The sequence below is a fragment of the Prunus mume genome, linkage group LG4 (genome assembly GCF_029339155.1).
Source record: "Prunus mume cultivar Tortuosa linkage group LG4, ASM2933915v1, whole genome shotgun sequence".
In the NCBI taxonomy this organism is placed as follows: domain Eukaryota; kingdom Viridiplantae; phylum Streptophyta; class Magnoliopsida; order Rosales; family Rosaceae; genus Prunus; species Prunus mume.
This window is the reverse complement of record NC_142701.1, coordinates 21,590,060-21,607,386: the sequence shown is the minus strand read 5'-3', so window position 1 is coordinate 21,607,386 and position 17,327 is coordinate 21,590,060. Positions and strand designations below refer to the sequence as shown.

Here is a 17,327-nt window from a genome sequence, read left to right as displayed (position 1 = left end):
TCCCTTTCATTGGTTTTGGTGTAACTTTTTTGGTTTTGGTCTTGGTTTTGCATACAAATAATACAAAGGCTTTCTAGTGTCCCCCAGAATTTGTTTCTGCTTGTACGGTCTGTACTCAGGAACATTTGGTGATTTGGTAGGAAATTTCCTCTTTTTTGTTTGGTAAATGTAAATCAACGTAGTCTTTCCCATCTCTCTTTAGTAACTTTAAAAGTTGAGAGGCGTAGATTAGACTAGTTGATTAGGACAGTGAGCTCACCTTTGCATCTAAGTTTGAATTCCTCTTTCTGTAGATTATATTAATTTTTGATAATTTAGACTATTTTTGGTATTTAAATAAAAAATAAAAGCCTTCAATTGTATAGGTTTAGTGGTAATCTTTTCTGGGTTTTTAGCCAACTCTCTAACATTTCTTTTGGGCTTTAGAAGGTGAAAAACCAAGCTAGCTCGTTTGAGTGAGTCATTTTATAGTGAGAGCCTTATATGTGACACTTAGGTAAGGTCCTTTAGACACTATGGCTGGATTGGCAGGACCAATTTGTGGATGGTTATTTGATTTTCATCCACCGCAGGCTAACAAAGCCACAAACTTAAGTTACATAGAATTGAAATGAGCTACCAAGAAAACATATACATAAGTGGAATTTACATATCCTTGTGCTGATGATGAGTGTTTCTGGTTACTAGCTTCCTTCCTAGGTTCAAAACACTAATGTGATTGTCAATAACTAACCCAAGTTTTAATAATGTCTGAAACTAAAAGCACTTTTGTTGAAAACTAGGTATGATTCTGCTGAATTTCTAGGTATGACTAGAAATTCAGCTTGAGGAGGAGGGGTTGAGGCATGGCTTGTGTTGATGCAGAGGCCACGCGACGCGCTCTCTGGGGCATGGTGCAGGTGCAGGATGTGCAATGAAGGTAGGAATATCTTCTCCAGGCATCACCACAGAAACTTCTCTGGCATAACTTGTCATCTGCACAAATTCAATACAAAACTGTCTTACAACTCAATTTCCTTAACAGACAGCGCAAAAGCACAAATAACATGCAATTACAAATAAATCCAAATCAAGGAAAGCCACTTTTCTGGCGTGGTTGGTGGCTTTTAAAGATTCAAATGCAGCAAAGCAAGCCCTTTTACTTAATCATTCTTGCAATCCAAGAATAGAACATGAATATGAATATGATAATCACTCCTTCACTAGTGGGTTAACAAAAAGTAAACAAATAACAATAAGAAATTTCCTTCACGTGAATTGTACACCTTCTAAAAATACTAAAGCTGTCTGCAGAATACTTAACCCTCTCCTCAAATCAAGGCTTCTCACAAACCAAATTCAACTATGAAACATCAAAATATATTCACAATTCATCGATCACTCAATGTCGTACGGACACGTGGCACCCGAACATAATTTGTTTTATTATGCATAAGAAACAAATGAGTTGGTGGTATGCCTGTTTTTGGAGATCATACAAGGCATAAACATTTGGAACATCAATCACATGGTGAACATAGGTCCTTGCACCATGTGGCTAAGTTTTGCCATTCCCATGCTTAAAATCAGGGTTCATGGCAGTAGTTGGTCAAAGAACAAGTACTTGATCAGTATATAAATCTCATAATTTTATCAATAATTGAGTCAAAGACTCTACTTATTGCTTGATAGTCTACCTAAAAAAACAAATTAAGAACAGTCAACAAAGCATTACAAACATTAATAATGAGAAATGGTTTGAAATGATGAAAATATGATAAAATTTTCATGATTTAAAATCATGGGTTTTGGGATATTAATAATCAAATAAGATTGCAAGTAATGCAGATCCTATAAACTATGCAGCCCACTATAGAAATGGAAGCTCCAAATAACTCACTGTCATCTTGATGAGATTGTTACTTAAATTAAAACCACTAACCCCCCAATTAGCTAAAGAGAAGACAACAACAAATTCTACAAATAAAAACAGGGTTCTGTTATGTTCTTTCTTCTGTTAGTGACACTATTTTTTGTTTTTACTTTTGTTTTTGGTGGAGAATGACAAACCCATTTTCATTTTGAACAAAATCCAGTGAAACTGGAATCAGCTTAGCTATAATTGCACCCCCATAAAAGAAAGTAAAAAAGTTCAGCAGTGAACAAGAGAAATTAAATGAAGCTTACTTTGGGAGAGTGGTGATCAAGCTTGGGATTCTGGTAGACAATCTGTTGCTGGAGATCGAAACGAGTGGTTCGAGAAGTTGAAGGCAGATGTGATGATCTGGGCCTGAAAAATCTCTCAAAAATAGCCATAACAAGAAACATTGATATGAGAATGGCAGTAGCAACAAAACCCAAGGAAACTGCATTGACTGAGTTGTTAAAATTCCTCCACTGCTCTTCTTCTCTCTCTGTATTTTGTGCAGCCATCATCATGGCTGGTGCCATAGCTATGCCGCCGTCCCAATTATCTTCACCCCCCATTTAGAGCCAAACCTCAGCAGAAACCTCTCTCCTCTCTTCCTTTATGTCATTAACAACTAAGCTCAGAAAAAAAGGTGAGGAAAAAGAGAGAAACCCAATTGTGCATTTCTTCACTTCATAGTGAATTGTAGAGCAGAAAAGCAGAAAAAACAGAGGGAAAACAGAGAGATGGTTGGAGGTTGAAATGCCTACAGACGGAGGGAGTCTCTAGACTTTATGGGTCGAATACAAGTCCTGCTTGGGCTAGTTTTTGTTTGGAATTATTATATACGAACCTTTTATTGGGCCAAGCGTTTATGTCTAGCCACTCAAACAAGTGTGGAAACTGAAAAGCTTCCAAAGTTATTACATTTCCATGCTTTTGTTTTTGTGTGGAAGATTGAAACTTTAAATTCTATAATAAATTGGATATAATTTTATGTTTTAAATTTAAAAAGTTGTGATTTGTGAAGTAAAGGCAACCAACGTCCAAGATTGACTAAGATAGAAGTCTCCTATTGCTTGTAGGAAAAGAAATCGTCAAACCACCTCGGGTTATGGTTCTTACAAAGTTGAAATTAGCTATTCGTCTCTTCATTGAACTGCAATTCTCTAGATGTAGACGCTGCTAGAATCTGCGGATGTGAGAAGCCTGAACTGAGTTTTGCTCTTCCAATGTTGATGAATTTTTCAACTGCACAGGTCTTTTATTGAAAAGCTTAATCATTGATGGACAGTAAAACTGATCTGGCCAGGCCAGTCCTCATTTATCTTACTTAAAAAAACAAGACTGATGGATGCTTAAATTTTTAGATTTCTATCAGAAACAAGTCCTTCAATCCCTTGGATGTAAATGGGGTTGCCACAGCCAATGCCATTTTATCTTAAATTCTTTCTCTCGTTCTCCGTTTAGAGCATTCACCACGCATGAGGGAATGGCAAGGACATGATATATAAGCAGGAGAAACAATGTAACAAAGCCTTATTCTGTAACTGTCCGACATTTGATAGCGCGCAGCTGCAAGTCTTGGTTTTGACATGTGATCTCTCTAATTCGGAAGAAATTAACCCGCCATATGCAACTTATGTTGCTAATGAGCATATGCAGTGCTGTAAACCCTTTTAACTGTGCATAGATTGAGAATACTGAGGATCACCTTGTTGCTGGTGCACCTAGGGGTCTTAAATTGGCTCAAAGCAGAACCATTTACTATGAAATGTTCCAAAATTTTCTTGAAAGTTCCTTTCTCCACAATGCGCAGCTCCAGAGGCCCAATTGAATTGCTTCTCCTTGAGACCACATAGCCATGATCCACAAATGATGCATCCATCTCTCTACAGCATTCACCAAGAACCCTCTCTTCAACTTCGCCTTTGATCTCCCAATATATGATGTAGTGGCCTGGTTGAGTTAGCAGATCAGCATGGCTTGTAAAGTCAACCAGTTCAGCTTTGGACTTGCTCAGCAATTGAGACCCTCTCTCTACCACTATCTGAAGGTCCTTTTCTGTGTTTTTGTCAATGTTTACTGTCAATATAAGCTTTCTTCTGCATATAAAGTTCAATTTTGGAGTCCCATTGTGGAAACCAGCCACTTCCACCACATCCCCTAACCTGTACCTATAAAGTCCTGAAAACATTATACAAACATTCATTATTTTAAAATTTAAAATTAAAACAAAAGCAAGATTTTGCTTTTATTTCCCTCATTTTGTGATGTTTTAACTTCAACAGTAGCTCAAATATTGATCAACACATCACACAGATCCTTATGCATACTCTTTTCGAGACCATGATATTATGGTCTTAATTTCATCCACGTATCCTGACTACCTAATTTTTCCAAAATGTAACTAGTGGGCCATGAGTTTGAGAAAATGATCAGATTTTTCCAAGATTGCTGCTGGTCTGCAAATAATCAACAGTCCACGTGTCTGTATTGAATCGAGGCTTGGTTTGTTGTAGGAAAAATATAGTGATGGGGCATAGACATGTACAATTCAAAGTTCTACAGATGAAAGTCGTTTATGTCAGGGCAACTGGTTGAGCTGGCCTAGTAAAGATGCTAAAATGCTTAAGAAAAACAGTCACTTTAACTTGGGTTTAATATGTAAAATTAGATTAACTTCAAACACCGAACTGTCTCACGATGTTCTAAACCCAACTCACGTATCACTTGAATCGGCAAAAAACGGAACCCTTGGGACTGTTACATGCTTCATGTAGAAATGTTTGCTAAAAAATTGATATCCATGAGAAAAAGAAAAAAGAGAAGAGAAAAGCAAGAGTGACAACTCACCAGTGAAAGTAGTGAGGACTATCTCATATTGCTGTCCAACCTTGACTTGGGATAGTGGGACTGGTTTATCTTCTATGAAGTCATCAATGGCTAAATTGCAATCTTGCTTATGTCTATGGAGTGGTATGAACTCAAAGTAAGAAAAAGTTGGTACCACAGCAAAAGTCACATCCTCTGGAGGCAAACAAGGATCCACATTCACCCCAATCCAACTCTCAGTTGATCCATATTCTGCACTAACTAATGGCACATCCCCTGCAAAGCGTCTGAGTTTTTTCAAATATGGTTGCATTGATCCTGTCATTATAGAATACACATACTTGGCATTTGGCCAGAGCTTAGGAATTAGACCAAACCAATCCAAATCTTCCAAGCCCTTGCAACTAGCTTCGATTTTTGAAGCCAATGTCGGGTTTGGGGAGATGATATCCAAGACCGCTTTTCGCACTTTCGGTAGATTGATTCTTTTGCTTAGAGTGCCATCTCTGATGTCATTGCACAACTCTTTCCAGAGTTCTTCAAAAGTGATGAAGGCCTGCACAATGCTATAGGCAAAGGTGGAGGTTATGAACTCTACTTGATCAGAGAAGAAGAGGCCAAGAAGGAGATGGCAGTATGTTGATTGTTTGCTGTCACCACTTGCAATGACTTCTTCTGGGCTGCAAGTGAATGACTTGGTTTTTTCCTGTTTGATCTTGAATTCTTGGCTGGCATAGTAGTGAGTTGTGGCTGTTCCTGCTGTTAATCCTCCCTTAGTTTTGAACTGTCTGCTGCTGTATATGAATTCCAGGATCCTCCCTCCTTCCCTTGTTGGATAAACTCTACAATCAAGAGGAAGAAAGCTCAGTAAAATTAAAGAGCCACTTAAAGAAATTTCTAAGTATTCATGATAAAAGATTGGAATATTGCCGTAAGATATAGGTTCATATATATTAAATGAAAGATTCAGAAGTTCAGATAGTTATTCATAAAATAGAACAATGAAAAATTTGTAGAGTAGCCAACCTTGATCTGTAAGCTGCAGCCAACCTAAATATTTGAAGAGTGGTCTGTGCGCTATGGCGGGTAAAGGGTACGTACTTCTGTCTCCCATCTGTGGTTCCAGAACTAGAAGAACATTAAACCCAACAAAAAAGTGAGAAAGATAAGCCAAATTGAAAAAAACAGAGGTAATGGTGGATTTTTTCTTTGAACTCAATACAACAGCAAAAATGTTCCGAGCAGCCATAAGATAGCACAAACAAGGTATATTTTACTCAGTTTGGTCGAAAACTAGGAATAATGTAAAGCACATAACCTAATGAAGGAACCTACCTTAAGGAGAGAGTGGTCATAGGTTGTTGGGTGAGTATAGGGCCAGCGTCCCCATTTGCAATTCTGTGAATATAAGGCTCTAAATCTGCATGTGAAGCAAGGGGCACCAGAGAAGTGTAGAGAGATTCCAATACAAATCCATCTACCTCTTGGATTTTGATGTCCCCCAACCATTGCCTGAGATATTCCACACTGCAGTTTTGCTCAAGTATCTTCCTGAGTGTCTGTGTTTGAACCAAACCAGCTTTCTCAGTCACATCTTCAAACCACCCAATGATGTCTTCTCCATAGTTGCCATTGCTCTGGTTATTCGTACACGCAGCTGGTTCCATTGGAGAGATTCTGAGAGGCTGCAGAAAATAATAAAGTTGGTACAATTGTTAGTGGGGGTCCTGACTGCTCTTGTTTCTCTCTAGCATATATATGATTTATATAGAAAACAGCAAAAAATTCAAATCTCTCTCTTGGATTATGGCAATCTATCTTGAGCTAGCCTTTGTCGTTTATTAAAAAGCTCAACCAACCTTCTAATGTTGCACAACCTCACTCTTCTTAGAATGGTACGATGCCTTGTAGACCACAAGACATACGTAGTGTCATCCTTTTTTGAAGGGGAGAGAGAGAGAGAGAGAGAGAGAGAGAGAGAGAGAGAGAGAGATTCTTCTTTGAAATGATATGGGGACAAGGATTGCCAAGGGACCAAAACCAATCAGCTTTAACAGCTTGGCCTAGCAGCACCATGCTCTATTTTTCCCTCCAATTACTAAGCCACCCTTTGAAAATTGAGAGGATTTTATGATATATAGTAGTGCCTCATTCATACATAAATACTCTCGTCTCTCATTTTTGGTGGAAGACCCCTCTGCCCACCTTCCTATTTCTACTGCTAAGGCAAGGTACAGAAATTTAGGTGGACAATGATCTCATTCTAGTTTTTAGGAACCCAAGTTTTAGACACATGTGGCAATAAGAGGAACACCACTTCATCAAGTCAAAGACAGAAAATGGTAAACACACCAAACCTACTATGACAATTTCGGTAAACACACCAAACCTACCATGACAATTTTGGTATGGGATAATTACTTCCTAACAAAGTTAGACTGAAGACTTGATCCATAGATTTATACAAAAAAAAGAAATACAAGGTAATGAACTAGAACAAACTAAACTTTCATAATCTCCAGCTCATATAAGTAACAAAAGCAGATTTTCTGTACTTTGCTTATCTAGTTTTCACTTTTTTTGAAGAATCATCTTTCCCATTTTCTTGCTAGTAGCCAGAAAGTATTTGGAGCCATGAAAGAAAAGATTGGCGTTTAGTGGAGGGAGTTTTGCCTGATGCAGACACATCATATCATTTTCCAAGAGCAAAGGCGCTTTGGGATGGAGATGCACAAAGAGGAAATCTACTTGCCATTTTGAGCTTGCTATTTATGCTCACTTAAAGAAAGGGTTGAAGCTTGACGAGAAGATACCAAGCTTCCTTCAAGAAGCCATATTTGGCCTCTTATTTCCAGAAATTTTCATGCTCCTAAATTTTCTTATTCTTCATGATTTCTGGCAGATTATGCATATATATCGCGTATGTATGGCGTGCTTGCTCAATTGAGTGGCGACTGACCTTAGCATTTCTTATAAATACATAATCACGATTTCCCTATTTATTACAGCTCACAAAAGTCTATATTCATAACTATTAAGTCAAGATGTAACTCTTGCAAGCAAATTTATAGTTATAGTGGTTTAGAGTATTTATTCTTATACTCCCTCATGAATCATGATCAAATTAGTTCAAGTCTCTTTCTTAGCTCCTTTTCTATATAAGAAAAATTAATTACTTGTAATTTTTTTTGTTATCAAAGAACAAGGTATTTTATCAAGATAGTTGTTAGATTTTGTTTTCCAACTCTTGTGGATCTCTACGGACCAGTCAGCCTTAGATAAAAACTATCCCCTCATTGCGTGCAAATTGGCAAAGACTGATCAAATCAAACCCAGATTTTGGGTAGGGAGAAGAATGCTTTACCACCCAAAACCCACTGGTTTTTTTTTTTTCTTTTTTTCTTCATAAACTCACGGGTTAATTTCACACCATTGGTGCACTGCATATTCTGCAGAAGAGACCCACACCACGTCCTATAATTTTGTAGGCACTTAATGTAATATCCTTTCCTGGCTGGATAATTAACAAGTGGTTGTGCATAGACAAGCTTTACTTGTCTCTGGGGCCCCTGCCTTCCAAATGCGTCCAGTGCCAGGACCATTTGTAGCTTCACTCTCTCCATTTCACCATCAGTGATGTAGCTACTCACAACTGTTTAAATCTCATCTAATCTAAGTCCATGTCCAAAGATATAATGATTACAATTACTTGAGAGTTTTTCCCAGCCAAAATCAACATTTCGTTATTGATGAAATTAATCGAACATGTGTGTGTTAAGTTTAGGAGCCACTCATTTACAAGCCAAAATCTTTTTCCAGATCTTGTGGGGTTTCTAATTTTCCCACCTGTTTCACATAAGATTTTAGGGGTCAAAAACTAGTTTTTTCCATAAATCCAAATGATTTTAAAAAGGCACTAATCAACTTTGATTAGTTGATAAATTCTATTGATGTAAAGTTTCTTCATGATTTAACAGATGATGTTTAGCTTTGTTGCACCTTGCAGAAACAAATACATGACTCCGAAACAAATATATATTTTTTGGTCTCAAGATTGTTAGATTTAGACTGATATAATCTCCCCGGAGGAAACCGAAAGCTAGATATTTTCCAATGTCACAAGAAGAGAAGTTCTTCAATTACCACTAGTTTTTGCGGTACCATAACCTGCCGACCAAACGGGGCCTAAAAAACGAACAAATCTTATCTTGATAATATAAGGTCATTACGTATGAGAATCAACAATTAGAAACACAACGTTAATAATGTGACAAGGGTAGTGTAACGAAGAAGGCGACAGTTGGATCGTTGATATTTTTTTTTTCCTTTTTATATTTCTTTTAAATTTGAATTTGCAAAAAGTCGGTACCTTAATTCTTGTCTGTTAGCGTCCAGATAAGTCACTACCATAGAGTTGATACTTCATTTTGTTCCAAGGGAAAAAGGGGTGCTAGTGTTGTTGTGTTGTGTGAGCAAAGATTTCCAGTTGTACTTGCTAACTTTTTATTACCTAAGTGGCAAATAAAAGCTGTTGGCTATTGCAGTGAAAGTGGAGAAAATGGAAAAATAGAAGAAAGAAGAAGAAGAAGAAGAAGAAACAAAATCTTCTCAAATAAGAAAAACCTGAACAAAATCTTCCCAATAGACATGATAAGCTTTTTTTGGCAAACCGATGAAGTCACACTTATCACAGATGATGACATTAATGTGGAAATCCCTCTCAAGACAACCAGAAAACCCTGGACCAAAATTGATCTCACCCTGGACCAAAATTGATCTCAGAAAGCACTAGAGGATATTTAAAACTCTGGACCAGATTTCCAGAAATATCACTTCAACTCTACACAAGAAATCTAACACTAGCCAACTCATAACCAACAAACAAATTAACAATTATTTGAGTCCCCTGCATTCTAAAACTCCGAAGTTCTAATGCTGCAAGTTCAGCAAGCAGTTTATACTTAACATTGGGTGCAAGACAGCAGCAGAAAAACCAAATTTGACTGAGGACTTAAGCCAAATGACCAGAATTCTCAAAAAATCAAGTCACTGAGGGACCTTATTCAAACAGTAATAATAATGGACAATCACATAAGATAGAGGCTTAGAAAGACAAGCATCTTTGCAAATGATGAAAACAGCAGTTGATATGAGTAGGGTGTGCATGATTTTGTCCTATCCCAACACTGAAGCATCTCCACCCTTATTTCATCTAACTGTGTCGGGGACCCATCCTCATACCAGCTTCATCAAAGCATCAACCTAGATTCTCTAAATGAAATAACTACAAAATTCCATACTGTAGCTTTGATTTTGACAGCCATTCAAAGGGGAACACAGATTGATTATTTCTTTGGGGATGGGCCTTATCCTGCATGAGCAATAAATCTGACAACTTCATCACATATGCAACTTGCAGTACAAACTAATGATAGTTTTGCAGTAATGTCAATAAATAGGTCTGGCAGTACACGCGATTAATGATATCTAGGTGGGTGGAATGCCTACCACAACAAGAAACTAATTTGGCAAATCATTACAGATGAATGTGCTTAGTCATACACACTCGTAGAATATGTAAAAATTAGGAACCAAATAGAGTCAACATATTGAATATTGCTCAGTTGAGTTGCTGATTCTAAAGTTTTTTACTTTCCCTGTTTAGTCAAAACTTTTCTCTGCAATTTTATTATTCTGGAAAATGAATCTATTGTCTCTTTCTGTCTATTTAATAAATAATAAAACATGCTTATTTTGGACATTGAATAGAATGTTTTCTTTAGATTTCCGACTAATATATCTCCACCTAGTTATATATTTTTGAAAATGTCAGTTCATGTATGATTTGTTGCTCTTGATATAGAGGAGGAAAGCCACACCTGGGTACTGATACAGAGATCACATATACATTCAACATGCCATGTGGCCAAAGCGAAATGATTAGGTTCTTCTGCCATCCAGCTGGGCCAATAGACACTTTGACAACTTTTTTAAGGTCCAAAACGTTTATGTGAAAGTTTCTTCAATAAATTGAATGATGTAATATACAGGGATTGAATTGTGAACATCAACTCTGCGATACAAGAGGCCATCTTTGAATTAGCTAAACAGAATTTCTAAGAACTACAGCATTGCTAAGACTCAACTGTCAAAGAGAATTCGGAACTTCACTCGCCTTTTGATGCTACCCATTCTGTCATACCCAATGCCGATCTTACTATGCATCAACTTCATAGCTAAATCTGCATTGCCTGCTTTCCTCAAAGCATTGATTAGAACAGTTCGAATTCGTCCCGGTATTTCCCTACCTCTGTCCACAATCCCATCAGCCAACTTGCAAGCTTCCTTGAAACGGCCAGCTTTGCACAAAACATTGATCATATCTTCAAAAGCTGTCTCAGGAATTACACCCATTGGTGCTAGCTCATCCAAAATCTTGCAAGCTCTGGCTACCTTTCCTGAGAGACAAAGCCCAATTGAGAGAGCCCTGAAGGAAGCAGCAGTTGGTGTGATGCCCTGATCGATCATCATATTCCACAGCTTCAATGCCTCTTCATTTTTGTGCTCCTTAAACAGTCCGCTGATGAGTATTGTGTACGTATAAACTGTCTGATCACAACCTTCCTCTTCCATTTTCTTAAAGAGTGCTAATGCTTCATCAGTTTTTCCACCTTTAGCTAGGGCATCAATAAGGGCATTATAGCAATATGAATCCTGAGGACATCCCTTCTCAATCATCTTTTCGAAAAGCCTTTCAGCTTCATCAAGCCTACCAGCTTTTCCAAGGCCCTCGATCAGACTAGAATACAGCATGGCATTAACTGCCATCCCACTGCCTTCACAAAACTGAAAATACTCCATGGCCTCCTCCACTCTCCCACTCTTACATAATCCATTGACAACAACGCCGTAAGTTACCACATCTGGTTTGAGCCCATCATTTTTCATTCTCTCAAAAAGCTTCATTGCCCCTTCAATGCTCCCACATTTTGCATATGAATCGATCAAAGCTGTATAGTTTGCCACATTTGCTTTACAACCCTTCTGAATCATATCTTCAAAAACAGCATATCCTTCCATACATTTCCCACCTTTACAAAGCCCATTGATAACTAAACTATACGCGTGAGGCAGAATTTCAAGTCCTTTCTCTTCCATTTCTTGGTAAAGACCCAAACATGAATCAAAATCTCCTTCTGAATAACACCCCTGTATTAAAGTCACATAAGTAATCTTATCAGGTTCCACATTCCTCCCCTCCATAGCTCTGAACTTCTCCATTGCTTTCTGGGTTTTCCCTGCCTTACAATACCCTTTAATCATTGTATTATAAGTCACAACGTCTGGTACAATTTTCCCACCTTCCATAACCTCAAAAACCCGCTCAGCGGATTCAATAAACATCGAATTTACCAATCCATTCACTAAAAAGTTATATGTATACAAACTAGGCTCAATCCCATTCTCCTTCATTCTACGCCAAACCCACAACAGCTCATCAACCATTCCAAGACAGCCAAAACTCTTAATCAAAGAATTAGCAGCGGCAGAATTCATCAAAAAGTTCTTCTCTTTAAGTTCAGCAAGAACATATCGAATACGATCCAAATCACCAGATGAAGATAAAAGGTCAATCAAAGACACATGGCATTCAAGCTTATGATGATATTTCTTTTGCTTACCAGCCCAAGCAAAAAACCGCAAAGCTGTTTCGGGCTTTCCACGAAGCTCAGCAGACTTTAACACATATGCAACAAAATTGGGAGACAATTTAATCAAGAAAGTGTGACAATAAGAGTCTAAATTGGCTTCCATCTTCAGAGACCCATCTAAAAGATTGAGAATTTGGGCAACCCATGGAGATGGGTCAAAGTCTTGTGGGTTCGATACTATATCAGAGACATCATTGAGAGGCTCTACCCATTCTGGAGGAGGAAGAGAGTTGGTGAAGACCCACCTGGGATTTGAGCTGAAACTTGACGTGGAATGAAAACTCGAGGCTTCTGATGAAGAGTCACCATGGATGTACGGACGGGGAGGCCTCCGAGGAAGAACATAGGTTGCTGAGAAAGAAAAGGGAGCTCTCAGTAGGGTTCTTCTCATCAGGGTTTTGGGTGCTTGCGAGTGCTCAGCGAGAGTGAAGCTAAAATGGTGAAATGGTTTATGAAGACTGGAAAAGGTACTGGTTATATTTTATAATTTGGATGATTTTGACACAACGGTCCCATGGTCTAGTGGTTAGGACATTGGACTCTGAATCCAGTAACCCGAGTTCAAATCTCGGTGGGACCTCGTTTTTTCTTTTTCCATGTTTTTAAGCTGACATTATTTTCTTTTTGATTACCATCTTTTTTTTTTCTTTTCCAGACCAAAGAAAAAAATATATTCATCTCACAGACGAAATAAAATTGTAGTACTTTGGCAATTGTAGAACGCCTATGGAAACAATCTGTGATGGAAGTGAATGTGCTGCTATGCATAAGCCCAATTACCATATTGTTTTGCAAGAAAACAATCCTGCTGGCCTCACTCCAACACAAGGGTTGCCCAAGGCCCAATTTGTTCATTTGGTTGGTTTTAGTAATTTATTCCTTGGTTTGAAAGCGAATATGTACGGGCTCATGATTCAAAAATAAGGTAGGCTAACTTCTATGTAAATTTTATGAATCGAAAAGTTTCTCTTGAAATTTTGGTTGAGTTTACTTTAATTTTTATGACATTTCCCAAATTGTATACAACCTGTTAAATACTTATATTATTTACTTCTATATCTTCAACTACATTCTCAAGAATAACATGCATCCCAAATTTTACACACAACAAAACTCGATAGTACGAGGAATTCATTGATAAGCAAGGAAACATACACCTAGTCAGGAGTCAACGACCTTTAACTCTCGAAATGCATACATATACATAAGTGAAAACTTCAAAAATAAAATAAATAAATAAGACATCAAATAAGGACTGCTCGATATTGAGTGAAAATCATGGATTATAGTCGTACCAAAAGAAACAAAAAACCCAGCGCCGCATGTCCTTTGGGAGGGGAGGAGATCACTGCTCGTGCTCCCCTATCCTCCAAATTGTGTGAGCGTTCAGTAGGCTTTTCCCTATTTGCTTGGTCCACAGCTGTTTGTTAGTGGCCCCTTCTCCCCCATTTGTGGGTTTTTGATTTAGCTTTGCTCGAATTCTGAGGCTCGATGCCTCTTGTTATATGCCTTTCCTCAATCTTCCACAAAACCATCCCTTACTGTATTGTCCTTATTTCCCCCAAATATCCAAATCTCAATATCTGCTTTTCCTTTACCACTTCTCCCGCTATCAAAATCCCATATTTCCCTTTTCTTAGCCAAAATTTCTCTCCCCCAATTCCATTTGGCCTTCCATTTTGGACGTTGCTACCAGGCTTAAACGCGACTTCTCGCGTATCTCTTGGAATATGTGTAGAAATCTAAATTATGCTCTAGCTCAGGTACTTGGACCACCTCCTTTCATTCTCTTGTTACTGGAGGGTTGTGTCTTCCCTTGGTTGCAGTGTTCGATTCGGTGTTTTGGCGATGTCGATTTTGGTGGAGTTGGTGATTATTGTGTGGTTGCTTTTGTGTTTTTGTGCTTATGTTTTGTAAGGGTTTTTTGGTTTTGCTGGCGAATTGATGGGTTGTGACTTTTTTTGTATTGTGTTTTTTTGGTGTTTTTGCTGTTGTATTTTCATGTGTGGTGATAGCTTTCCCCATCCATTTGGGCCATGGTGCTGTGCTTGGCTTCCCAACTTTGACAACAATGTTGTTAGTCTGTTAGGGTTTGAATTTACCTGGCCTTTGGTAGGCTTTATGCCTTTAGTAGGATTTATGTATGTAAGGCCATCCCCAATGAGGTCTATATTTTGAGACTCAACCACCATGAGTCATTCTATAGTGTAGGCTTTATATATGACTCTTAGGTGAGGTCATATCTCTTAACTATTGGATCAAACCAATTTGATCTAATTAGAGATATGACATCACCTAAGAGCCATGTATAAGGCTTTCACTATAGAATTCTTGCAACCACCATGAGGTTCTCAACTATATAGCCCAAGACCCAAAAAGGCATTTCCAGTGGCATTGATTTTGGGCTCTAAATGATGAAGCCCCGTCTGAAAGGTCTCCAAATCTGTGGATATGGATAGAGATCCTTAAGCCTAAGTGGGCCCCATATGAAAGGAAAAAGGCGGCTTCTCTAATCGCCCATAAGCGCATGCACAAATAACAATCCAGGTTGATTGCCCATTTAGCTTAGTGAACCTATAATGTCATAAACTACCTCCTTAGATAAAATTTAAGTCTGCGTTGCACGACTTGGGGGGGAGGAGGGAAGGAGGTCCCTTCCTCTTCCCTTCCTCTAGTGGTTCTTCTCTTGCCTTCTACCTGTTTCCAGTGGATCTCTTTGTGAAGATCTATTGGCCCCCTTCGCCCTTTTTGTGTGTGGGTGTTTTGCTCGAGCTCTACTTGAACTTTGAGGCTTTATGCCTCCGACTTCCTTTATTCCCCAGCTATCCCTATATTTCTCATCCATTGTATTCAGTTGTCCATTCCACCATCCCTTTCCTTTTATCTTTCCTACCCACTCCATTCAAATCTCTTCTCTTTAGTCTCGGTCCTATCTTTTCCCACTAAATTTTTCTTTTCATTATTGATCTGCTTCACCATGTGGTCGTTTCAGCTAGTCGAAACTCGTCTTCTTGCATACAGAAGATTCGTAGAGTTCAACCTCTTGCTCTTGCTCAGGTGCCTGCACCACCTCTTTCTATTATGTAGTTGTTTGTTTGGTTATTGTGTTTGTTCTGGTGCATTATCAGTTTTGATTTGGGAGGTGTTGAGCTTCATGTGGTGGCTTCTTTTTTCTTGTTTGTGTTTATGTAATATGTGGAATTTTTGGGTATTTGTAGGTTGTACGTTTTTTTCACTTTGTGCCCCTTGGTTGTGGCAGCCCATCCCCTTAACTTGTCCTAGTGGTGTCGTCTCAAGCGTTGGCGGCGGCGACTCGGCTAAGTTTTGTTTAGGGTTTGTATGCTATTTTGGCCTTTTGTTTGGGCTTATGTGGGTGGGCTTAATGCCTTTATGAGCTTTAGGCTTGTTGTGGGCATTTGGGCCTCTGGCCTTTTTGCTTTGACGTTGAGCTCAATTTGTTGGTTCTAATTTTTATGTTGTATTTTTGTGCCCTTTTGTGCGTTTCTAATGAACTTTAGTTCTGAACAAAAAAATGAAAATAAAACTAATGGCAATTTTAAGAAATTCAATATACCAACATCAATTTTCTTTTATTCTTTTTTGATTATTTAAGCAATTCAATTTTCCATATAAAATGCATCTCCTTTTTTGAAAAATTTCACACCACCAATATCATTCACCACATTTGTTTCTACTTTCAAAGTCTTAATAATATGCGTGTTTGTCGTTTCAGAACCTAGTGTAAATTTGATTATTTTGTTGTTAAAATGTTAAAAATAAAAATAAAAATAAATTCCCATAAATCAAATTACACCATAAAAATCCAAATATAGAGCCCCTCATTATGAAAAAGATGCTTTTAGAGTCCAAAATATTTCATCGGAGCTCTAAATGAGGCTCTATCCACCATTTTTAGAGCCTCATTTAGAGACTATAATTGAGAATGCCCTAATAAGTTTTATGGCTATAGTGGCTTTATTCCTTTTGCGTTGCATTTCTTTGAGCTCATTTTTTTGAGTTCACTTTGATGTACTGGCTCTGAATTTCTATATAAAATGAAACTTGTTTCTGACAAAAATAAAATAAAAATAAATAAGGGTTTGACCTATTTCTAGAAGAGAAGCTTAAACTTTCAATAGACTAGGAGCTAATTGATCATGCATTTTTGTTTGCTGTTACAGCCGCCGCGAGCATAACTCCAAATCTGGTATTCCAAGTCTACGCATGCATGGGTCTTGGCAAACCAAACAAAGCACGACTTGTGGTTGTAGAGGTCATAATGATGGATGGACCATTTTGGAAGTGTACAATTCAGAACGTAAAAGCTTCACACAAATAAGATTAATTGTTCTTATGGATTTGTTGTATTCAGAGAAAACTAATTTAGATTGAAATAAAGCACCATTGACTTTATTGAAACGATTAATATGTAAGTCATCTACACGTCGTACATTTTAGATCATATGCATATGCTTATATCATGCATGAGCTCAGTCTCAGATATGCATGCTGCTTAATTTTAATTTTAATTTTTTGGTAACACTTTAGTTTATTGGTTGTGTTTGTTGTGCTGGTTGTGTTTGATGTGTTTGTTTTGTTCATTGTTGTCTTTTTTTCACTTTCTAGACTTAAGAGTTGCACTAGAAAAATGGTTAGGAAACATGAATCTGGAAGTGCAAAAAGAAATAAAAAGAGAAAAATAGAAAAAATGATTCAAACTCAAAAAAGGAGCTCTTGATAAGTTTTTTAAAACTAGTTCATCAATTGAAGATTCAGCTGATGATTTACTTAATGAAGGGGTTGGTGATCTCAGTGAAAATGAAAATAATATGGAAGAAATGATGATTTACTTTCTTTGTTTTCAGTTTTAGGTCTTCAAAAATATGTATGTT

At 37.7% G+C, this 17,327-nt stretch overlaps 3 protein-coding genes and 1 non-coding gene across 6 annotated transcripts; 1 reads left to right on the top strand and 3 right to left on the bottom strand.

Moving 5' to 3' along the window:
- Positions 1 to 587: 587 nt before the first annotated feature.
- LOC103329540 (uncharacterized) lies at positions 588 to 2,613 on the bottom strand. Its single transcript, XM_008232022.2, has 2 exons — positions 2,167 to 2,613; positions 588 to 975 (listed from the first exon to the last, which is right to left on the bottom strand). The coding sequence occupies exons 1-2, from the start codon at positions 2,464 to 2,466 to the stop codon at positions 820 to 822; spliced, it is 456 nt and encodes a 151-aa protein (XP_008230244.2). The 5' UTR covers positions 2,467 to 2,613; the 3' UTR covers positions 588 to 819.
- A 494-nt stretch (positions 2,614 to 3,107) lies between these two features.
- Positions 3,108 to 6,716, bottom strand: DFL2 (Auxin-responsive GH3 family protein). Of its 2 annotated transcripts, XM_008232023.3 has the most exons (5): positions 6,583 to 6,716; positions 6,059 to 6,408; positions 5,750 to 5,851; positions 4,745 to 5,565; positions 3,108 to 4,075 (listed from the first exon to the last, which is right to left on the bottom strand). In XM_008232023.3, the coding sequence occupies exons 2-5, from the start codon at positions 6,388 to 6,390 to the stop codon at positions 3,537 to 3,539; spliced, it is 1,794 nt and encodes a 597-aa protein (XP_008230245.1). In that variant the 5' UTR covers positions 6,391 to 6,408; positions 6,583 to 6,716; the 3' UTR covers positions 3,108 to 3,536. The 2 variants fall into 2 exon arrangements, with proteins under 2 accessions (XP_008230245.1, XP_088906215.1); XM_089050089.1 differs by lacking the exon at positions 6,583 to 6,716 and having other exon boundaries at positions 6,059 to 6,531.
- Positions 6,717 to 9,639: 2,923 nt separating this feature from the next.
- On the bottom strand, positions 9,640 to 12,886 carry LOC103329542 (Pentatricopeptide repeat (PPR-like) superfamily protein). 2 transcript variants are annotated; one of them, XR_016126333.1, is made up of 3 exons: positions 10,899 to 12,886; positions 10,603 to 10,796; positions 9,640 to 10,094 (listed from the first exon to the last, which is right to left on the bottom strand). XR_016126333.1 is itself a non-coding variant. In XM_089050987.1 (2 exons), exons 1-2 carry the CDS (start codon positions 12,824 to 12,826, stop codon positions 10,730 to 10,732), a joined length of 1,995 nt encoding a protein of 664 aa, XP_088907113.1. In that variant the 5' UTR covers positions 12,827 to 12,886; the 3' UTR covers positions 10,534 to 10,729. The 2 variants fall into 2 exon arrangements, 1 of the variants encoding a protein (XP_088907113.1); XM_089050987.1 differs by lacking the exon at positions 9,640 to 10,094 and having other exon boundaries at positions 10,534 to 10,796.
- A 57-nt stretch (positions 12,887 to 12,943) lies between these two features.
- TRNAQ-CUG (transfer RNA glutamine (anticodon CUG)) lies at positions 12,944 to 13,015 on the top strand. The gene has a single exon. It is a non-coding gene; the product is annotated as a tRNA-Gln (tRNA).
- Positions 13,016 to 17,327: the final 4,312 nt, after the last annotated feature.

Bases quoted from the DNA above. Each gene is read 5' to 3' on its own strand.
- LOC103329540 (XM_008232022.2), bottom strand. From the start codon at position 2,466: ATGGGGGGTGAAGATAATTGGGACGGCGGCATAGCTATGGCACCAGCC. The intron at 976-2,166 runs GTAAGCTTCATT...GAATTTGTGCAG, and splicing joins TTGATCACCACTCTCCCAAA to ATGACAAGTTATGCCAGAGA.
- LOC103329542 (XM_089050987.1), bottom strand. From the start codon at position 12,826: ATGAGAAGAACCCTACTGAGAGCTCCCTTTTCTTTCTCAGCAACCTAT. The intron at 10,797-10,898 runs GCGAGTGAAGTT...CTTGTATCGCAG, and splicing joins AGAATGGGTAGCATCAAAAG to AGTTGATGTTCACAATTCAA.
- DFL2 (XM_008232023.3), bottom strand. From the start codon at position 6,390: ATGGAACCAGCTGCGTGTACGAATAACCAGAGCAATGGCAACTATGGA. The intron at 5,852-6,058 runs GTAGGTTCCTTC...ATGTTCTTCTAG, and splicing joins ATGACCACTCTCTCCTTAAG to TTCTGGAACCACAGATGGGA. The intron at 4,076-4,744 runs GTGAGTTGTCAC...TAATGTTTTCAG, and splicing joins AGTCCTCACTACTTTCACTG to GACTTTATAGGTACAGGTTA.